Below are 23,621 nucleotides of genomic sequence, written 5' to 3' on the forward strand. Positions count from 1 at the left end.
ATATCCAGAAATCCAGTTACCGCGAATAAAGGTGCAGGTTCAAGGTACCATACATTAATATCTTTTTCTTAAGCTTACTGAAAATTAAATTGTGGTTATTTAATTTGAAACAGAGAAAGAAACTGATAAACTTAACTAACTTAATGTCTCAGCGGTTTAAAAGCGTACTCCTCTGACTCAGCATTGCACTCCTATAGCACACTCAGACTCCTGATGGACACTTTAAAATAAAAATTGACACAGAATAGCAGCCGAACCAGAGATATGTCGTTTTCATTCCAAACATTCCTCTTACATTACCCATGGTGCAACCTGACTGCTGACAGTTCAGAGCTTACTGCACGCTCCTGGCTGCTAAAGTCGCCCCGAGCTGCTAGCCTCGAGCAGAAACGAGGCGCAGCTCGAGGTCTGTTGAGGCTTTCTATCCCCCCCCCCAACGTTCTTCATTCTCTGACTAGTAGTCTTCAGCCCGGCCACTGCCGACTCAAGTGACATCACTTGAGGCAGTTCACCAGATTGCACACAGCTCCCTCTGTGTTTGCACATGCAGGATTACTTCCCAGGATCTGCCAACGGTCTTTGGTGTGTGAGATTGACGGGTTTCCTCTTCAAGTTAAATAAGTCAGCGTGACTTAACAGGCCCCAGCGTTCATGTAGCACCTGAGCTTTCCCTGCAACGACAAGTCAAAATGTCTGCAGTGCAAAAGGTCGATTGAAAGCTTCTGTTTGTCTCACTAGAGTTCAGGAAACTGACTGCGTTAGAATAATTGAATGCAGCAAATAATGATTAGCCAGGTTTTTTTTAATTTAAATTTGGTTTTGAGCAGAGGCAACTCTCTATTTAAGTAGATAAACAGTTTTAGCATCATAAAGCTAAATCTTTATCCCTGGTCTAACATGGGAGTTCAACAAGGCTGCATGGCACAGATACTGATACCAATATTCACTTTAAGTCTCACCTCCTCATATTTCACCAGACTATGGATTACATGCTATGAGCTGAAGCAAAACAAATGCAACACGGGGAATGTTTCACTGTTGAGCTGCAGTGGAAGGAAAGCAGCAAACACAGGGCATGTTCTTCTTAAAAGATGGCAACTTTGGAAGATATCCACTCTGTTTTGTCTAGCCCAGACTGCTGGAGCCTCACATCCATGTCACATAAACTTTTGATTTTTTCTGTCTGTCTCTCTTCACAGATCATAAACTTTTGTGCAGCATCACCTCCACCAAAAGCACAGTTGGAAGGGATTTTTTAATGGCCAGTATGAACAGGAGGAAGCAAAAGCAAATCCTGTTCTCATGGGCACCTGACTCTCGTCAACCTATCCTTTGAAGCGGTCAGATTTTATGTATGCAGTGTTGACAGTGGGATTAGCCCCTTCAGTCCCAGCCGGAGAGATGAGCCGAGGTGCTGCCTGGCTGCTGAAAGGGAGCGCGCCGGGTTCGCGGAGAGGGTCTCGCGCCACACGTGGTCACGCTCAGTGTGCTGCTCATCACAAGAATCATTTGTTTCAGCGAAGATTACCGGCTTCAAATCATAACATTAAGTGGCTCGGCGCAAAAGGAATGTGTTTCCAAATGGCAATTTGATCAGATTAGAAATCTCATTAAATCTACGACGGGAATGACTTCACTGCTTTAATGTGATCTTTTTTATGAATTTCATTTTCACGAACTTGCGTCAGGAGCACATGAGCTTTCTGTCTTCCGAGCACACACAGGAGACGTCTCTCTTCTCATCCACCGTGATACCTCATTTACCGCCTTATAAAGTAATGTAGCAGGACTGGCCCGCTCCACCCGTCTGTTTGTGATGCGAGTCGTCGCAGCTGCTGTTGTTCTAATTGCTCTTGCTGCTTCGCCTCCAGCTTCCCTGCTGAACTAAGACACCTGTGCCTGAACTCTTTTCAGTAACATACAGTTGTGATGACAAGTACTAAGGTTCCCACTCAGGCTGCCTGTTCCTATAGCGTAGCACCCCACCCCTCCCTTCTTCCTCTTCCTCCACTTCCTCCTCCTCTCTCCCCCCCTCTCCTTGAAGCCTTGTGGGATGATGATGACACCCGGCGTAATCGGTGGATGCTCAGCTTCTGACATGACACACAATCGAGAAAACCCTTCCGAACTGATCCAGGTTTCATCGCTGCGCTCAGGCTCTGCGCGTCCTCTGACAAGTGGAAGGGCCTCTCGCAGGAGAATAGAGGAAGTCAGTGAGGTGGGGGCTTGATTGACAGCCCTGTTGAAAAAGCAAACGCGGCTCCTGTTCCTATCTGATCTCTGCTCACCAGTGGTGCGCATTTGCTCTGCTGACCTGCTTTTTTCCCTCCCTAACTGGATTGCGTTTGTGCAGCTTTGCTTCCGAGGCAGATTTGAAGGATTGAGGGGATGCAGTTGGACAGTCAGTGGTGGAAATGACATAATTACATGTACTCAACTACAGTGTTCAAGTACAGCTCAAGTACAGTTTCATTTATTTGACAGCTTTAGGTCATTAATTTGCAGAGTAAGATTATAGATACAAAACCTATGAACATATTATGATATATGATGAATGGAGAGTAAAACCAGCTTCACCCTCATACATCATTATGTATCAGTATTAACAGTCCAATAATATCTAATATAATAATCGAACACCAACAATCATTCTGTTGCATTTGCAACAGAATGCGATTTTTTTTACTTTAAATGGAGCATTATTGCAACGTGGAAAAATTCTGCTTTTGAATTAAGCAATGGATATGTATACGTCACCACGCTGGCTTCAGGACAGGGAGTTCTGGTGCTGGCAGAGGTGTAAACAAGAGAGACACGCCAGGGATAAACCAAGAGGAGGCGGAAGTAGGATGGGACAGAGGCAGAGAGAGAAACTAACACAGCAGGTTTTGCCGTCCATGTTCACATTCTCCCCATGCTTGTTGAGCAACAATTTTTGCACAGTGATTCATTCACCAGTATCTAGTACAAACTGCCTATAGACTTCTCTTAATGGGCACGGAGTATCAATCAGCCATACCCTTCCCTTCCTAATTTTTATCATTCCTTTGAGCCTATCTCTTCATACATGTGCATCCATTTCAAATTCAGTCATTATGAATCACTCAGACATGTTTGTGTTGGACAGCAGACAGGTGGATTTCTTTTTGTTGATGGCCCCGCAGTGAAAAACATGTTTCTATAGTTTCAGTCTGACCAGAGGTGTTTACCAGAGCTCAGATTTCAGAGTGGGTACTTCCTCGTACTGCATGGAGCACTTACGGCAGGCTCTCTCTGTGTGGGAGTCCCCGTGTTTACCGGCCGTTACAAGAGTGGGGGGAAATCAGCTGTCCACCATCACTGCTGGAAACTCACTGGCACAACAGTTTGGTTTTAAGTGTAATCAGATAAGCTTGTCAGTACTGTAACTGGCTTAGACTAAAGTTACCCTGAGGGGAAATATCCCGGCCCATGATGTATCCGTAGGGACTGCTAGTTCGGATGTTGTACTCAGTAAAGAGTCAATTTGTACTTTAATGACATTTTCATTCAGCATTTTATCTCTGCAATTATGTTAGAATTGGATGACTGCAGGAGGAATCTATTTTGTGGGGGTGCTCATTGATGTGGCACTTGGACAATTAGTCAAAATGAAAGACGGAATAACACAAATTCCATTTTTTTCATGAACAGTGGTGGAAAGTACATTTCCTCAACTGCTGTACTTTACTTGAGTATTTCAGTTTTATGCTACTGTATACTCCTTTTCAGAGGGAAATGTTATACTTTTTACTGTATTTGGCAGCTGTTGTTACTTTTAAGAGTAAGATTTTGCATAAATCCACCTTTTTGGATATGTCACGTCTTCCAAAAAGGCCATGTCATGCATCAGATGTTTGTGAGTTTGTAGCAGTTCCACCAAAGATACATGTCAGGACAATGTACATAATAACAACAACAATAATAATAATAATAATAATAATAATAATAATAATAATAATAATAATAATAATAATAATAATAATAATAATAATAATAATATTAATAATAATAATAATAATGGTCGTTACACACACTATAAAGACAGACAATATGAATTAAATCAGTGATTAGTATAAAGCCGGAGTGTTCCACCACGTGTTGCTTCTGTTTTCTATATGTGAGCCGTTCAACAGTGCCTTCCTCATTGGCCAAACGTCCACCTGTCCCGCCTCCGAGACAAGGCTAGTCGTCTGATTGGCTTCACTGCAAGACCAAGCAGTGGGCTGATGGCTTGGTTGATGAATATGCATGAAACCGGTCCGCTCGGTCAGGCCTCACCCAGTCTGCCTCATCGGAACAGAATGTGGGAAGTGGTGATGTAACATCAGCCGCTGTTTCACCGAAAGACAAATCATAGTTTATACAGACTGGACAGCACATTGCACGGTAAGTTATGCTCGGGATGAGGCAGCGTTGACCGGTTAACCGGCAGCTGCTGTGCGTAAATACGCGCGGAGAAGCGCTGAGCGTATTCGTTGGATAAATGACAGCTGTTTGTTCCTATAGAGCTTCTGTTTGAAGTTGAAAACAGCCCTAACTGTCAATCTGGAGCAACCCCTCCTCTTGAAAATGTGCCAAACATCTCTGCTCTGCTGTGTGCTATTTCAGGTCATTTGGGTCCGGTTACAACTGCAGTGGGAGAACTTGCCAAACAGGTTGTGTACCCGCCTTGAAAGCACGACAGCGAGTGCATGTATATAAATGCGCAGACGTCTTCACACGAACGAGAAACTACGAGAGGGGCACGAACACTCATCAAAGGGGAAAACTCAACCACAAGCACAGCTCGCCTGATTTCCAGGACAGCCAATCCCCGTTACAGGCAAGCAGACGCTCCTTTAAGCCGATCAGCCCGGAATTAAAGCAGGGCACTCTCAGAGGAGAAACAAACAAGACACGCAAGTAAGAGCTTCGCTTTCCTCTCTGCTCCAGAAGAAAATCACCTCTCGGCAAGATGATGATGCAGCCACTAGAAACCCCCAACCAGAAGAACTCCCTCTTCAACGCCATGAACCGCTTCATCGGCGCCGTCAACAACATGGACCAGACCATCATGGTGCCCAGCCTGCTGCGGGACGTCCCGCTGGAGGAGGACAGGGGGATGAGCTCCCTGAAATCGGACGAGGACGAGGGGGACATGTACAGCTACTACCAGCTGCTCAAGTCCATCCGCAGGGACATCGAGTGGGGCGTCAGGTGCGCCGCTGCCGATGAGAGGCGCAAGGAGAGCATGATGATCACCCGAATGAACTCGTCCGCGTCCATCTCCTCCTCCACGTCGCTGTCGTCCGAGGAGGACGACGAGGAGGAGGACGAGGATCTGGAGAAGCAGTTCCAGTACCACCTGACCGGGCTGCAAGGGGTGCTCTCCAAGCTCACGCTGCAGGCCAACTCTCTCACCAACCGCTACAAGGAGGAGATTGGGATCGGAGGATGGGGGCATTAAACCCGGCATCCCCAGAAACTGAAAGCCCCCAGATTTACTTTTTATTTTTTAATAGACTGGCTGAACTGAATTCTCTCGATAGGCGTCTATTGCTGCTGCTGCTGCTGCTGCTGCTACTGATGAAATTTGTGGACAAACATTTGAATGGTAGTGAAAAGGGCAGCTCGTTTGTTTTCCTCAGGCCTACGTGGTGTTGGTCTACTCTGTGCTAAATACTGTAGATGTGTTGATCCTGAAGAAAGCCTGTGCATACTTAACACCACACTCATCTTTGCACTCCAGAGTGTGGTGCACATTACGCGTTCAGCCGGGAGACACAGATGAAACATATTTAAACCATTATTTAATGTATAATTTATTACCTCACACTGTGTGTTTGGGAGCCAGATGTTATTTCAAAAGTTGGAGAGGAAGTGGACTGAATGAACTACAGGACTTGCCGCCTGAACCGCCCCGCTGAGTGAGGGCCGCTGACAGGAGATTTCTCCTGTCTGTGATGCTGATGATGTCAGCGGGGTTCAGATGTATTTGTCTGTGTATGACTAGTTCTCCTTTCAAATCCGATGTGTCTGTGTCTTTAAATCGTGCATGCATGGAAGGAGGCAGACGCTTACTGTAAAGCTGCCTGTGATCTCCTCATGTCCTACATGGTCAGTGAACCAGAATCAGCTGACAGTTCATCTGCATAGGGAATAACGAGGGTTTCCATGAGATGCTTTGTTGTTATTGTCATTTGTCCGCTATTGTCACGGTACTGATGGAGAGAGTCCATCTGTCAAAGTCAACGCTTTTGTACGCACCTTCTGCAACATTTTGTACTGAAAGCCTTAATATTTGTTTCTAAAATAAAACTTTTGTATGAACTTCATTCGTTTGTTATGTGTTTTTTCATGAATGCAATTATATTGAACATTAAGCTTTAGCACAAAACTGAATTTGGGAAATATGCAATACACACTTAGAAAATGTTGGACAAAACAAAAGCCTGACACCATGAACGCTATTTTCTGCATCTCTTCTTGGAAGAGTCTTCAGTTCTTATTCCCTCGGCTCAGAAAACAGGTGTCATCTTTTGCAAATCACAGACAGCATGTAAACACTGCGATGAGTCAGTTTCAACTGCTGCCGTCCTGTTGTCAACTGCTGTTCAAGAGTTTAAGATAATGTTTAAGTTCTGCACCTAAAACGTCCAGGTATTTGGTTTCAGAAGCGGGTAATTTGAGTTTCCCAGATCATTTGTGTTGTGTGAGCTAAACACTACTGAATAAGAACAACAGTTTATGACACTGTGTTTTTTTGCCACCACCTCATAAGGTGAAACAAAAATCACATTTGTTAGAAACACCATCATTTTCACACAGCTTCCCTCAGCCACTAGCAACGTTACAATAAATGTGTCAAAGGGGAGAGGTGGTTTCAGAATTGCCTGCAGGCTGAGGAATGCTGCCTGTCATTTAAATTTCAAGTGACAACACCTTGACCCATCTGAACTCTGCAACGAAAGAGCCTGAGGGATAGTGGTGGTTAGTGCTCAGTGATAAAACATCTGTAGGGCCCATTCAAATACATCAGCAGTTAAAAGTTTGCTTTTTATGTTAACATTTATATATATTTAGAAGAATCATATATGCACACATGTTGTTTTATGTAATACTTTGACAGTAGGAAAAAAAAACAGATCCCCCCTCATTGTTGTTTGAGTAACTGACAGTGACAGCCTCAAAGGCCACCAAGGGAAATGGTGCGGATGGAGTTTCAGTGTCTCAAAAGGTCAATAGAGTGCAACACACCCACTTTCCACTGGCATTCTCTCTCTCTCTCTCTCTCTCTCTCTCTCTCTCTCTCTCTCAATAATATAAGAATTATTCAAATAATTGTTTATGTCAAAAAATATCATCCATCCACCCTTTTCAGTCAATACCTAGAATGACGAATGACTTAGCAAAGTTAATCAATTTTAATATTGCTCCATTTGTCCTTTCAGAGCAACACGAAACAAACTCTGCTGGAAATGCAGATGAAGCCTCACAAAGGGAGCACTCCTCCAACATGCTAAAAGAGACACACCTCCAAAATTCTTTCTTTTCTCTGATTTGGGCTGTTCACAGGCAACGCAGCTGCATTTAGGACAAAGGTAACATGCCTCCCTGCATCAACTGAGCTCACTGGTTTCTGAAGACACCCACTGAGATAACCTTATCATTAACTTTAAAATGAATATCTTAACTTTATCATTAGCCTGAAGGTGAGGTCCTTTACTTGAACACAAGAAGCATCACCGAAGTATTAAAGTACCCCATTACAAGTAAAGTTTGGGCATGCAAAATCTTACTTAAGTAAAAAAAGGTAAATATGAGGAGAAAGTTCAATGTACTTCAAGCATCAGCAATAAAAGTATTGCTGATGCATTGATGTGAGAGGAGCATTTACTGTTATAGGTAGTTTATCCTACAACACTGCATTTTATTCTTTACGCTTGTTTTATATGTAAAAAAAAAAGATAGTCAGATAGGTCTGGTGAGGTAAAATGTTCAATATCCCCCTCTGAGATATCGTGGAGTACAAGTACAAATTAGTAGAAAAGGGAAATAATAATTTCACATCTAAATACTATAAAAATGTACCTTCCTTTTGTAAATGCATTTAGTTACAAACACATCCCTGACTCGTGTTGAACTCCACATAAACCAACCAACAAGTATGGAATGGGATTTTCCCCATACATAAAGTGTTGTTTATTCTAATTAATGTTAAGTACAACAAAGAAGCAGTGACACTCAGTGAGTATTGCGACAAAAACGTTACAAAGAAGCCTCTGCACCTCGTCGGCGGCACACAAGTCATTTCGGCCAGTGGAACTATTTGTCCCTTCGTGCGCGCCGTAGAATCAGGAAGTGCACGAAAAGCGACAGCAAAACAAAAACAAATTGGAACGAAATCATTTCAAAATCATTGTCTTGAAATGGACGGTGAAAATCCAAAGTCCACGGGTAATGAGTCACGCTGCGTTTTTTTCAATACAGATTCAGACGACTATCGATGCGTAAGTAACGTCAGCTAGCGTCACTGTAAAAAACACACTTTTAGCTTTTTAGCTAATGTGCTAGTTAGCTACACAACGTTTACGTTACTCGGGAGCATTGCTAGTTGTGGTTAATTATTAACTCAAACTGATTGGTTATTTGTTGATCGATTTATAAGTTAACGAATGCAGGCCAAGCACCAGCATGGTTCCCAATGCTAAACTGTCACCGTACTACTAAGATGTCAGTTATCTAACATACTAACTGCATTAACCTATATTGCTCTGTCGGACATTAGCGTTACATTGCAACTAATGAAAACAGAACTAGCTTACTAATGGAGAGCTAACATTACTCAGTTGTGTCTGTCAAGCTTATAAGCTAACTAAAGCTAACGGACCTGAGCATTATCAACTGTACGCCTCTCAGCTGTTGTTAACTTAGTCATACCCCCCAAAACATTTCGTTTTCGTTAACGGTACTAAAAAGATTTGGGTCACAGATATGCGGGAAGAGTCTGTTATGGATAAGATGAATAAAGATAGGTTTCTTATCGTGACATGATAGTTGAACCTGTTTGGCCACATCAGATGTTATCTGAATGTGAAGGAGAGCAACAGAACAACAGTGGTAGAAAGGTTAAGTGCAATGTTGAAGGGCGTGTGCTTTACTAAAGCATGTCAGTCTGTCTATATGCTTTACCTTTACTGCACTGCATTTCTCAGTGAAATATTACACTTTTTACTCCAATACAGTTACTTCACAGCCATAGTTACTCATTACTTTGCAGATTAAGACTTTATAAACCGAATCCATGATCATTTCATTAAAAAAAACAATGTGTCTTTACAGATTTAACTGCCCAACAATATTAAAAGCAGCAAATAATTTCCCTGCATTGCACAACATGAAAGTATTGCTAACATGATGCTTATATGCTGATAATACTTCAATACTAAAATTTTGAATGCAGGTAATGCAGTAAATGATCTCCAACCACTCTACAACACTAAGGCAGCTGTACAGTAGTTTCTAGCCAATTCACGATGACGCATTTTTAATGACGTCTAGCTCTCATTCAATGAAGTTTTACCTTGCTTACTGTTAGCTGCTTTGGACAAAGCATCAGACAAATGAATACAGTGTAATGGTTTGTAATGTTGTTATGTGCGATTGCAATTTACTGTAAGTCGTTCCTGCAGGATCACTTTACAGCATAGTGCAGTCTAATATGACAGCACTAACCAAAGAGTTGAATTAACACCTATCCGGCAAAGTCTCAAGCACAGTAACTGCATATTGTGAGCTTCACAAATGTAACTTAAAATTAGTTTGCGTTGAATTTACACCCTGGACTGGGGTGAAAGATGATGATAAACCTTTCAGTAGTTCCCTCATCTTCAGTATCACCAATATGGATCAGTTGTAGTTTGTTGCTGAATCAAGGCTGACATACGGGCAGATTAGTTAAAGAAGCAGTGTTGTTTCTGATGCAGTGAACTTGTTCTCGTGAGTAGGCAGAACTTTGTGTCCCTGCAGCAGTAGGCTGCTCTCTGGCTCTGACTATATCAAGGGAAGAATGCTGCAGTAATGCTGTCTTGCCTAGAGCCCAGATCCCTCTAGTCACTCATAATTATAGATACAGATGGCCCACATAGACCAAGCCAGCTACACCAGTTTAAGTTTGGTTCATAGAGCTGGACTAAGGTTAATACTATATTGACATAGCTAACAGTTGTTGTTTACTAGTCGTATTTGTACTATTTTGGATTTTATCTTGGGACGTTCACTTCTGGTCAGTTCCGTTCAGTTAATGGACCTTAAGGGACGGTGTTAAAGCAGATTGTGTAGTCACTAATGGATTAGTCAATCAACAGAAAAATAATCACTAATATTTTGATTGACTAATCATTTGTAATTTTTCAAACATTTCCCAGTTCCAGCTTCTTAATTTTGAAGATTTACTGCTTTTCTTTGTTTTATCTAATAATAAACTGAATATATTTAGGTTTTGGAGTGTCAGTCAAAGAAGATAAATTGGAAATTGTCAATTGTGTTTTTTTGAAACTGTTTTCTGACATTTTACGGACACGAATAATCGAGAACATAATTGGCTCGTTAATTGACAGTAAAAGGTCATTAGTTGCAGCTCTCATTACTGTCCTCATTCAAAGTGAACAGTCAGATCTCTGTTAATATGATAAGGCTGTCGTGACTTCAGGTTTATGGCTCATCCTTTCAGTATGTAGTTGAGATGAAAATGAGAGGGTAGCTCATGATAATGTATTTGCCCATCATTACCATGTTACAGCTGTTTGTGTGACTTGCATATCACGGGGAGAAAAATCCATCCCCCAAAATAGCATAATCAACTTTTCAGAAAGCAAGATCCCTCGATCACTCATGCACTATTTATGAAACAATTTGTAACAAAGTGCAGAGTCTGAGCCTTTTTAACACTCCTGCAGTTCCATGTTGGGAGCCATCATTCAAATGTAATTAAAACAGTAATAAACTGGCAAAAAAGGCCTCAGAGAAAAAAGTGGCAGTGGTCCGTCTCTCTTAGTGAATCAAATCCTTTCTGTCCGTGCAGTATAAGTGTATCCAGAAAGCATACGTTACTGCAAAGACAGGTAACTACGTGAAGCTGGAAATCTGCTTCTGTACATCTAATAAAAACAGTCACATGTCCTGGCTTTGTGGCAGTAAACGGCTCTGTGTTCTGTATAGGGTAGCACATGGCAGCAGCGTTTTTGCACAGGTGATTACATGTTATGAAACTGATTGAAGGCAATTGTTGTGACTGCTCCAGGGAAGCAGGTGTCTGACACTGTGCGGTAAAGACCGCAGCAGTGATGTACCATTCTTTTCATTCCGTCCTTCTTCTCCTTTCTTGTCTCTCTCCGACTAGCTCTCAGATCAGCTTCTGCCTGAATGTTGCTTTGCGCGAAATATGTCGAGTTTCAGGTTCCAGCCCTGTTCACACATCTGCCTCTCCTTATTTCATTTCGCTCGGCTGTCAGTTGACAGCCCTCTGTTTTATTGCATGTTAAAATGGGCGAAATGCATGTGGAGGAGCCATGCGCCTAACACCTTAGATATCTTTGGTAACCCTATGTGTTTGCAGTTCTCGTGCTGTGGGTTGCCTAAGGGTGTGCAGATTCCATTTTATTATACTTCCTGTACACATGCTTGCACAAACATACACAAACACACAAAAGACACGCTTAAGCAAATGGCAGTCTTGTCAACCCAGTAATTTCTAAGCCTATGATTATAATGATGGCAGGACCGTATTTGTATTGCACTTCTCAATAAGTTTGCACAGTGCTTTTCTTTAAACAAAAACATTACACAGAGTCAGCACTGCAGATGTCACCTTTACACTTTAATACATTGTTTTTATTATTTATTGGTATGAGCCATAGAGTAATACATTGTTTCTGATTTACAGGTGGTGATTTTAACAGTAAAACGAGCCACAGGAACCTTCTCCTTAGTAGGATGGTAAATATTTGCTCAAATTATTTCTTTCTCAAGTGATATTTTGTCTTGAACACCAAACACTGCAGCTCAACTGTTCATACCGATAGTGTTCTGTAAGGTAAATTCTGTCTATGGTTCAGTTCTTGAGTAGAATTGTTACATTTGTGTGTCAGCGTGAGGGACATCGCTAAGGATCAAGATTAAAAAATTGGATTTATAATCTTGTTTTCAAATGAAGCTGAACAATTTATCTCCAACCCCATCCCAGGCTTACAGACTGCAGTACAACCCTGTTTCAGAAAAGTTGGGACAGGGTCATGTTTAGCACTCTGTTGCATCACCAACTGCTGTCATTTTGAAAGTGGACATTTTCCCATCCTTGCTTGATGTCCGATTTCAGCTGCTCAGCAGTTCAGGGTCTCATTTGTTGTGTTTTACGTTTCTTAGTGCACCAAACATTTTCGATTGTTGACATGTCGGGACTACAGGCAGGCCAGTTTAGCAGCCGGACTCTTTTACTACGGAGCCGTGCCATTGGAGTATGTGCAGAATGTGGTTTGGCATCGTCTTGCTGAAATAAGCAAGGCCTCTCCTGAAAGAGACGTTGTCTTCTTGGCAGCGTGTGTTGCTGCAAAACCTGTATGAATCGTTCAACGTTAATGGATCCTTCACATATATGCAGGTTACCCATGTGTCATGTGCACTAATGCACCCCCATACCATCACGGATGCTGGCTTTTGAACTGTGCTGATAACAAGCCGGATGGTGCCCCTCCTCTTTAGCCCGCAGGACGCGGCGTCCGTGATTTCCAAAAATAATTTCAAATTTTGACTCATTGGACAACAGGACAGTTTTCCACTTTGCCTCAGTCCATCTTAAATGAGCTGGGCCGTGGTGTTTCTGGATCTGGTTTAAATACGGTTTCCTGCATTTGCAGTGAGGAGCTGCGTTCACAGACGATGGCTTTTGGAAGCGTTCCTGAGTCCATGTAGTGACGTTTGAGGCCTGAAGATCACTGCCAGCTAATTTTGGTTTTTGGTCTTCAGAGATTTCTTCAGATTCTATGAGTCTTTAATGACATTATGTACTGTAGACAATGAAATCCCCAAATTCGTTTGCAGTTTTACGTTGAGAAACATAATTCTTAAACTGTTGCGCTATTTGCCAGTGTAGTCTGTCGCAGAGTGGTGAACCCTCCTCATCTCTACGTCAGAAGATTCAGCCTCTCTGGGAGGCTCTTTATATAAGCATTGCCAGTAAACCTGATTCATTGTGAGATGCTCCACCAGCTGTTTCCTTTTAGCATTTCACAACTTCCACTGTCTTTGTTGCCCTATCCCAACATTTTTGAAACAAGTTGCTGCCGTCACATTCTAAATGAGGACATCATTTTCAAAAACAGCCTGAAATTTCTCAGTTTCAGCTTTTGATATGTTGTCTTTGTGTTATTTTTAATTAAATATGGAGTTTTAATGTTTTGCAAATCATCACATTCTGTTTCTATTTACGTTTTACAGAAGTGTCCCAACTTTTCTGGAAACAGGGTTGTACAATGTAACTGTTTAACTCAACAATACTTTTGTTACATGCTAAAAACAAACCTTAAAACTTAAATTACTATGTACAAATTGTAATACTTCTTGGAAAAAGTATTTATAATATCAAACATTTTTCCCATCCATTCAATGGTTAGTTGTGATATTGTGTGTGGCATCTAGTGGCCATTTGATGAACTGCATCCTACCATTTGGGTTCCAACATTTATCCTTATGGTTGCTTTTTGGCCGGGGACCTCACTCCATCAAATGTTGCTGAGCAGGTCTTTGACTGGTTTTCTGACACTAATGCGGCTTTCATTAGTTTCAGTCTAAACAGGCATTAATGGGCAGTGATCCTACCACGCGCTAAAGAACATCAGCAGTTAGAGTAGAGGGTACAAGAGAGCCTGCAGGGACATGTGCTGGAGTTGTTATGATGTATTTCTGTGCAGTAAGACAGTATATCATCGTTAGAGCGGCAGTTGGCCTGTCCTGCTCAAACCGTTGCCCCTGCAGTTAGCGAGAAGCGTCTCACTGTTGTCCTCTCTCTCCACAGCATTTTCATGCTCTTTGTGATCTGGCTGCTTCGCAGGTATCACTCTTTGGCTCAGGTAAATTTGCACGACAACGCACGTCGTTTTCTCCTTTTTTTCTGCTTGCTTCATTGCCACCGGAAATATGCTCAATTAGCCACGGCAAATCTTGGCATAATTGAACCCACTTAAAATGCACAGATGAATCAATTGTGGAGTTAATTGACTCATGGTCATTCTGTGGTAATGACTGCCGTCTCGTGCTCTCCCCCCTCTCCAAATGAAGAGGTTTGCATCATACTTTAGGTCTGACGGCACACTGAATAATATCGGTTGGACGATCCCTTTTCCTCCGCATAAATATGTTTTCTTTCATCCCAGAGGATCAGTTTGTTTGTTTGACTGCGCAGCTTGTGTGGCGTTTTTGAAGCCGGTCCAGCACGTCTGTCAGGTTTAGCGGCGCTCCACGTTATCCTCTCCTAATCTGAAGTAAATGACATCTTAACGTGGGGCTCTGATGGATCCTATTACCTCTGGACCTGGTCGCACAGAGTGGCCTCCCCCCTCCTCCTCCTTTTCTTCCTCCTCCCCTCCTCCTCTGACACAACATAAACCCCCACCTCACCTCCATCCCTGTACAAAGGTTATCCGTCAGTCAATATTCGTCGGTGCTCTCTGGCCCTCCTGCGTTCTTTTTCTGTCTCCTGTTCCTCCTCCTCCTCCTCGTCCTGCTCCTCTCTAGCCTTGACAGGGTCATTGCTGGACACAAATTGATCAAGGGCTGCGTATATGTGTGAACTTGTGTGTGCGTTTGGGCGTGTGTGTGTATCATTCTGTCTCTTTATGTACCTACCACGGCAACAGTTTGTACCCTCTCAAACTTCTGTCATGCACAGGTTATTGATTTATTGCATATATGATATAATGACTCTGTGATATTTTCACTGAGTTGTCACTGAGGTGCCACACCAGCCATCATTTGATGTGTAATTTTCCCTTCTCTCTAGGTGAATTTAAATGCACTAGGATATTTACAAGGGCCGTTTTGTTAGAGATTCCCTCCTCATGTCTTCCTCTCATTTTCACTGTGCAGAAGATGATTCTCAGCCTGACTGTAGCTGCCTTCTTTGACAGCGTAGCGTATGTCATGGTGAGTTACTCTTGCTGCTTTCGTTAAACACACACGCTGTCTTTTTCGGACAGTTTGTGAAAATGTGCTGTCCGTCCTTCCTTCCCCAGGGCGAGTCACATCCAGAGGGATCGCTTTGCGACTTCCAGGCCTGGTGGCTGACGTACTTTGGTAAGACAAATCTCCATTAATTCCTCATTGGGACACTTTTAACAACAGTGTTGAGTAAACCAGCAAGGAAGGAGCAAAGATTCAACATCATATATCACGGTGGAAAATAATATTGCTTTGTCGTTTTGTTTTTTGGCTTGAGAGCAGACTGCGCCTTGACGCTGATCGTTGCAGTTTATAGCACCATCCTTCACCCAGGGCTTTTGGAAATGCATTGTGGGGAGTTGTTTGCGGAGGAGATGCAAGCTAGAGACTGAGCTTTTTGAAAATGATGAATGTTTTTTAGATATATAGTTGTGAAATCACTGCTATTGCCAGACTTCAGTCCTCAGCAATGCTGATGAAAAGGTTAATGATGAATCCAGCTTTCTTTTGTCTTATTTTTCTCATCATAGCTTACTGTACATGATATCTGTAGTTATATGCTTTCTGTTGCATTTAACAGTGGATTTATGTTTATTCTGTCTCATGGTATCGGTATAATTTTAATGCGCAGGCTGTTTTATACGTTTAATAGCCTATCCTCCCGTATTTTATTGCATTCATTTCGTCAGCTCGGCCTGTGCGTTCTATCCTGAAGTCCTGGATATGCATCATTTGTCAAGGGTGGTTACACACTGGTTAAACTTGCACATCCTTTTGAAGCTCTAACACACCCATACGAAGAATACCACGCCCGAGACGATGGTGCAACACTTGGGAGTCGAGCACAATGCATTCACCGTGCCACCCTCAAACCTGACGCCTCAGTGTTTCATCACCGCTCCCTGTATGAGGAGATGATTGTCCTCCAATGACAGCGCAGGACTCCGGCTTTTCACGTGGATTAATCATGCACATCCACAGGTTTTCAATTTTGGGGATATAGGCACGAGTTATTTGTGATTTGGATTGACGAGGCAGGGTTGTTTTTACATTAAAAGTCATGTTTCTTATTTGCATTGCTGGCATTTTTTTCAATTACGGCTGCTTTAACCTTGATTAGCATAAGGATTCTTAGTCAGGACTGGCTGCTAATATGACAGCCTCGCAGGCCGGCAAACAAGCACACACACACACACACACACACTCAGACGGATACGGGGTAATGGGCAGTGAGTTAGTGCTGCAGGGGTGGGTGCCTGTCACCTCGGTTTATCACGAGGATCCTCACGCTGAGGACAAACGGCCGTACATAAACACCGGCTGAACGGGCACTTTGTTCTGTTGCGAAGCGTCGAGTCTAGTGGGAGCTGCGTAGCGCGGCTCTGCTTTTAACTCCGACCAATAAAATTTTATGAAATGCGTTTGAAATGGAGGAAGATGGTAGCAGGGGCAGCGTCAGGACAGGTGGTGGAGCTGAGCTGTGCGTCGTCAAGTTACAGCAAAGCTCGGGCTGCTGTCTGGTTATGCAAGATGCGTTTGCTGTTGCTTTGACAGTGATTTAGTGTGATAATGATATAGACAGCCAGCCTTTTTTTTCCCTTAGTCACTGCACTCTGTTCCTAAAGGTTCACTGAGTGTAAAAGGAGTGTGTGTGTGTGTGTGTGTGTGTGTGTGTGTGTGTTTTGTATATCTGTGTGTGCATGTGTGGGGCGTTTGTTGTGTGAAACTGAGTAAGCTGAGTATGTGGCTCAGAGAATCCATCATTGTGACGACCAGCCCTGCCTGTCTTGTCAACAGATATGCACACACGCACACACAGAGACAGACAGACACACACACACACAAAGGAAATGGGCTGAATATGAGGGCAGAAAAAGGGAAGCGAGCTTTCTAGACTCTCTTGTCTCGCTAAAATACGTTCTTTTTTTCTTCCCTCGGCTGACTTCGCCTCCCTTTCCCTTTCTTCATTTCTTTTTTCAGTTTCTTTACAGTCATACTGGTCCACTCCGTCCCCCGTCCCCCACCCCCACACTCCGCTCCCCTCCTCCTCTTTCTGTTTTCTTCCTCCCCCGCCCTCACCCTCGCCTTATCTCCCTCTGCTTTTCCACAGTTCATCATTATCTCTCTCCGCGCTCCCCCCTCTCATCCATCACGCTAAGCCACAGGTTTCCCTCATATTACTGCAGAATATGCCTTCATTTATCAAAAAGTGGAACACACACACGCACACGCACACACACACACACACACACACACACACACACACACACACACACACACACACACACACACACTCTCATACATACATGTGTGTTCGGACTCACGGTTGTGGATATGCGCGTGTGTCGTGCAGGAGCTGTTTTGTGGTTTGACCTTATTGTCTTTCTGTATGTGTGTGCAGACTGGAGTGCCTTGGCCTGGGTTTGCCTCATCACACTGAACCTGTACCTCAACCTGGTCAGAGAAGTAAGCACCAACAGATATGAGATGTGAGTAGGGGACTTAATTATTCCCATCATTGATTGGTTGATTTACACATTATTTTTTTTCAATATTTTTTGATTTCAGATGTCTTGTTTTGTCCAACTCACAGTCCAAACCCCAAAGATGTTGAATTTACAGTGTTTTAAAACTGAGAAAAGTAGTAAATCCTCACGTTGTCACCAATGTGAGGATTTACTACCAGCTGGAACCAGAGAATGATAAACATTTTCATTTTTAAAAATTGATTAATAAAATAGTTGCCAATTTTTTTTCTGCTGGTCCACTAATCAATTAATAGACTAATTATTTAAACTCAACATGCCCATACAGGTCCTTTTCTGTCTCTGTGTCCACCTCTGTGTTTCCCTTTGAATGCGTATTTGCCTCTTGTCTTGTTGCGGCCATTCCCCTCTGCGCGTGTGTTTATGTGTGTGTATGTGCATGTGTTTGGTCTGCCAGAGCATGTGTCTCCCCGCAGAGCATTGACAGCCCCTCCACCCTCCTCCTCCTCCTCCTCCTCCTTTTCTGTTCCAGCCAGCCGACGCTCTAATTGAAAAGGGAGTGAGTGTCAGCCGTTAAGTGTGTGTGTGTGTGTGTCTGTGTGTGTGCGTGCACACCCTTCTTCACGCTTTGTGGCTCTATGTTTCTGTCGCTCAAACTCCCATGAGCACTCTCCACGACACGAGTGTGAATTTGCTTGTGTGTGCGTGTGAGATATTTTCTCATTTTCTCTGCCTCGTGCGGAGCTTTGTGACACAAACACATATTCTTAAAAAAAAAAAAAGAAAAAAGAATGTATGCGCTCTGTGGGCGGAAAAGATCGCTTTAACAAGTTAGCGCCAACTCTGTTTCGCAAGTCGATTGTTCATGGTTGTATCCTGTAGATGTGTTTGGGTGTGCACAACTCATTTACCCCTCGAGGGGTTGGGCCGGTAAAGCAAGGTACCCCTCCGACCCCCCCGGGAGCCTCCTTGCATTGATTAGCAATAAGCCAGACGATATAATGGCGGTATAACTCAGGAGAAGACGGCTTTATGGCAGCAGGAAAGGGGGCAGTCTAGGGGGCCAAATTTGGCTCACGTCAGAGCCTTGTCAGCTGGGTACGTCTCGTGGGTCCAGAGGGACTGGGTGGGAGGATGATGTGCCTGTATTTTTCTGTGGTGCAGGTCACACATGATGAAGAAAAACAGCAGCCAGAAATAAACACGCTTAATGGGTTAGAGCGAGGCGAAGTCAGTGCATCGGGGGGTTGTCGTGTATTGACTGTACATAGTTAAGCTGTATGTGTTTAGGCGGGTGGGTATGTGGCTTTGCATGCATGCACAATTACCCCTCAGCCCCCTAACCCAACCTCCCACCCTCTCTCTCACACACACACCAACGCGCACACACGCAGAGTGACGGCACAGTGTGATGGTTTATAAATGAACAAATCGCCAGAGGAGATGGAGAACGGAGGCTGGATGATCTAAGAGTGATTGAAGTGGATGCAAGAAACGATGGGAAGTGTGTTTGTGTGTGCGCGCGTGTGTTTGTGTGCGCTCGAAGGACGGATTCAGGCGAGCGGCGTGAGACGGCGAGAAATGAGATTGAGCCCCGAGAGAGGTTTCTACATGAGGTGTGCGCGCGCGTGGCTGCACGTGCGTGGGTGTGTGCGTGCAGGTGTGTGAAATGCCGAGCGCGTAGCAGTCCTGCTGTGCCTCATTAATCCCATGTTGCGCGCAGCTCCGGACCTCGTCATCTCCCTCTCAAAGCGCTGCGAGTGTGTGGGGTATGTGCTGCAGCGCGTGTGTGTATGTATGTGTGTGTGTGTCTGTGGGTCTGTGAGCTCTCGACATTGATTTCCTGACAAGCCCCCCCTGCACCAATCGTCACACCACAGACTGGCAGCACTGATTTCACCATTTGTATCTCTCCTCCCACCACCACGCTCTCTCTCTCTCTCTCTCTCTCTCTCTCTTAATGTCTCTCTCTCTTTCTCCCGCTCTTGTTCTCTCTTTTGCTCTTTCACTCTCTCAGTTACCGTCGCTTTTTCAGCCCTTTCAGCATTTCCTTTTTCTCCCCTTTCTCCCTCGTTTTCCCTTCGCCTCACACTCCCTATTGTGTTTGGTCTAAACGCTCTCTCTCTCTCTCTCTCTCTGTGGATCTATGCATTTCCTATATCTCTTTTCCACTCGTTATTCTCTTCTATTTAAACCACCGGCCGTCTCTCTTTCTCACCGCCCACACGCTCTCACGCTGCTGTCTATCAGATGGGGGCAGAGTGGGGGATACAGTGTGCCCCCGTGAAATAAAAATGAGAAAGTGTGGGTCTGTGTGTGTGTGGTGCACAACTGGAGAGGGATTGAGTGTGTGTCAGCCGTGTCGCCACCGCTCGATTGACCGCACTTGGAACAAGTCAGGGCAGGACTTCCACTCAATTGACCGGACGACGCTGTACGCTCTATAAAGTATCGACGCCGACACCAATGCCCAAGACACTGGAGCACACACCTCATCTGTCTCACACACACACACACACACACACAGAGGGCTGTTCAGTGATTGAGATTTTTCAAATTCTTAGAAAGCTGTCACACAGGTGTTCTAAACCCTTCTCCTTACAAACTTTGGCAGTTTAAAGTGAAAAAACTCGATTTTTTTTCGTATCTAGTCAGCTTTGTGTTCAAATCCCGTAGTCACCAGCACCCGCTGAGTGGGAATCCGCGTCCTGTTTGTGGTTTTGATGCAGACATCTCTGCAAATCATCTTTTCCACAACAGTGAGGGGTAATTATGGTTTATATTACCATGAGTAATTGGCAGTCTGGCTGTATAGGCATTTGTCTGCACCTGAAAAATGACCCCGATTTGAGTGCCAACAAAGGGATGAGCTGAAGGAGAAAAGAATTGATTTAGTTATAGGGTTTTTCTCTCAGGGGAAAAGCTCCCCAGTCTTGGTGCACATAATGAAATAAATGTCTGCCTTTTATCAGGTTGTACCATCTGATGGCGTGGGGGGTGCCTCTGGTCATGGCCTCTTTGCCGCTGCTAAAGGGTTACTATGGCCCCGCGGGGGCCTGGTGGTGAGTACAGCCAACCGTCCAGCTACTGCATCATTTTTATGTATTTTTTTTTCTCAGCCAGCGACAGCATATTTTCCGCTAAATGTCTTTTTTTTTCAAGGAGGGCCACAGCACTGGCCTCATTCCAGCTCTAGAAGGGCTCCTTCCCTCATAAGATTTTATGCGATCAAAATTGGCAATTATCAGCACATCTTTGAAAAGTAAAACGCCCCCTCAGACTCTCCAGTTCTTGTGGGGAAAAGGTAGGCCATTATTTGTTTGGAGGGTAGTTAAAGGGGTGAGGAAAAGGGGAAGAGGCCGAGGAGAGGAGGCGGTGGAATGAGAATTGGGACAGAGCCTTAATCTCCGGGCTCGGCTCTCTCTTTCCACTCTCGGCTTATTAATAGCTACAGCTGCACAGCTTTTCCCCTCCGCAGTCACACAAGTCTCTCTTCCGCTCTCCCTTTCCTTTGTAACCCCCTCATCGCTCTCTCTCTCTCTCTCTCTCTCTCTCTCTCTTCCCCCAGCTGGATCACAGACGATCACGTAGCCTGGAGATTTGGGATGTAAGTAGACCCTTTCAGCGCCGGCATCAAAGCTTCCCTCACTGGGGGAGATGGGGAGGTGGAGCGGGGAGGAGGGCTGTCTCTGCGGGGAAATGTGAAGGGTTGCATGTCAGGGGAGCCTGCAGGGTTTTTTCCCTGTTGGTGCGAGGCCAAGATGTGTGTGTGCGCGTCTGTGTGTGAGTGTGTGTGTGTGTGTGTGCTTGCACATGCGGGTGCACATATGGATGTGCCTGTGTCTGCCTCTGCCTTGTCAGATTTAGGGGAGTTGCTACACTGTGTATTTAAGTGTTTAGGACGGCTATGAAGGATTATGCCTGTCGACTGCTTTCTGCAACTGGCCCTAAGTCTGCGAGGGCTCTGCCAATCCCCGGCGCAGACGCTCAGCCACACACACACACGCACATGCACACAACAACACTTCGCTATGAGCCAAGGTAATCGCGTTGCTGCTCGCAGCATCAGCAGGGAATCAATCTTTCAAAACAAATAAGCATGCACACACACAGGCCGACTCACACAGAGACAAACACTCACACACACGCACACACTCGCGCAGAACAACACAGTGCTATCAGCTGTGCTAAACGAGCCTGTGTCTGTTTTATCAGTGCTCCTCTGCTCCCCGGCTCTTTCTAGTTTTCCATGCTGTCGTGGCCCAGGGGGACGAGCTGCTCAGAGGATCAGGGAATCTTCATTAGCTCTAATTACATCAAACCAGACGAGAGATTAGAGGCCAAGGCAGCACCCGTTAAGGAAGAACGCATCGGCTCGAACACACGTGCCCTGCTGACAGCGTGCTGGGAAAAGGCGCAGGAGAGCAGAGGTTTTAGTATTAAAGGTGAAAAGTGGAAAAGGTGGGAGGGGAGACATAAGGGGTACAGTTAGAGAGACGGGGAATTACTCAGCAGGAGAAGGAAAGAGGGGCGGCATAGCGGTACGGGAAGAAGAGGAGAGTGAGAGAAATAGATTGCCCTCGTCTCTGCCCACGCCCCGTAGTGTGTCTTCATCAGAGTTCAGCGAAGCGCGCCGACAGGACGGAGGAGGCAGGGGAGGCTCGGAGGAGGAGGGTGTGCAAGGGGATGAAAGAGGAAGGAGAATGAAAAGCAGAGGACAGCGTTTTGTGATGGAGGTGCAGAATTTCAGGGGTTGAGTCAGCAATTGGAAGCACTCAAGCTTAGCTGAGTCACCGCTCTTAGAGGTCCCCGTCGGTGTGTGTCGTGGGCCCCGGTCAGACGTAGCACCGAAAAACTTAGAGAATTACATCCAAACGTGAAAGCTTATAATTACCATGGTGCTTATAGTGAGCTAGCGAGCTGTGGGAGTCGCTGGTCGGCCCGTCCGCTTCTTTGGTCTAGATGGAAATTTCCCAAGATTAATTGATGAATTTCATGGGATTTTGCACGTACATTTGTGGTCCCCGCAGGATGAATCCCAGCAATTTTAGTGATGCTCTGATTTTTCCTCTGGCGCCACCATGAGAAGGCATCTTTTGTTTTTTTAATAGCATGTCTTGACAATTTTTGGATAACATTCATTACAGATATTCAGGGTACCCAGAGGATGAATCCCAAAGACTAGCTGCCCTTTTGTCTAGTGCCACCAGCAGATCAAAGTTTAGTACAGACATTCATGGTTCCCAGAGATGTACCAAAAGCGATCTCTTTGGGAATTTCATGCCTAGTTCAAAGCAAACTGATAACAGGAAAATGACGAGAGAGAGAGAGATGGGGAATGACACGCACAAAGATCCCCAGACGATTCAAACTGGCGATGTTGTGGTTTGCATGTTAAAGCCATTACAAACTCGTTTCAAAGCGAACAGCAGTTTGGCTGGAGACCCGTGCATCTTGTTGCCTTTCACCTTTCACATTAGTGCATGCGGTGAGAGACAACCTGCACTCCCTGCTCCTCCCTTTCTGGCTCTCGGGTCGCCCCGTCTCTGCCTAAGTGGTCGAACAGGTAAATCGTGATCTTTCACTCAGCTGCAGGATCTTGTTGTTCAAAGTCGACGGCCGTGTTAGCTGCGCGCTAACCAGCGCGTGCGTGCCCCTGCCGCACTCTCGCCTCCTACCATGCACTTCAATTAAGGCTCCTTTCGTCCAAGCCTCATTCTTCACTTCAGAGCGGTGCTGGAGGGAAGGCCGGGCTGAGGCAAAGAGATTGAATCTCTGCTCGTCTGTGATGATCTTTCTTTTCTGTCAGTTTCAGGCTTCCACACTTGCTCACTCTTGTCCTCTCAAAACCCCTCTGTGGTTATCCGTCTTTCTATCCATCCTTCCCAAGTCGATCTGATGGCTGCAGCTTCTTTCTGCTAT

General features: G+C 44.6%; 2 protein-coding genes across 4 annotated transcripts in view; both read left to right on the forward strand.

The window, feature by feature from the left end:
- The first annotated feature begins 4,647 nt into the window (after positions 1–4,647).
- LOC121616062 (mid1-interacting protein 1-B-like) lies at positions 4,648–6,335 on the forward strand. The gene has a single exon (XM_041950673.1). It carries the CDS (start codon positions 4,976–4,978, stop codon positions 5,465–5,467), a length of 492 nt encoding a protein of 163 aa, XP_041806607.1. The 5' UTR covers positions 4,648–4,975; the 3' UTR covers positions 5,468–6,335.
- A 2,026-nt stretch (positions 6,336–8,361) lies between these two features.
- The window catches only part of si:dkey-100n23.5 (cyclic AMP receptor-like protein A), a 43,842-nt gene continuing 28,582 nt past the window's right edge, over positions 8,362–23,621 (forward strand). Inside the window, exons 1-8 of one of the 3 annotated variants that reach the window (XM_041951410.1) lie at positions 8,362–8,510; positions 11,945–11,997; positions 14,072–14,126; positions 15,142–15,198; positions 15,288–15,348; positions 17,615–17,702; positions 20,672–20,761; positions 21,268–21,306. In XM_041951410.1, coding sequence (XP_041807344.1) covers positions 8,430–8,510; positions 11,945–11,997; positions 14,072–14,126; positions 15,142–15,198; positions 15,288–15,348; positions 17,615–17,702; positions 20,672–20,761; positions 21,268–21,306 — 524 coding nt within the window. In that variant the 5' untranslated portion in view covers positions 8,362–8,429. The remainder of the gene's footprint in view (positions 8,511–11,944; positions 11,998–14,071; positions 14,127–15,141; positions 15,199–15,287; positions 15,349–17,614; positions 17,703–20,671; positions 20,762–21,267; positions 21,307–23,621) is intronic. The other 2 variants (XM_041951411.1, XM_041951412.1) reach the window with 2 other exon arrangements.

This window comes from Chelmon rostratus, chromosome 13 (genome assembly GCF_017976325.1).
Source record: "Chelmon rostratus isolate fCheRos1 chromosome 13, fCheRos1.pri, whole genome shotgun sequence".
NCBI lineage: Eukaryota > Metazoa > Chordata > Actinopteri > Chaetodontiformes > Chaetodontidae > Chelmon > Chelmon rostratus.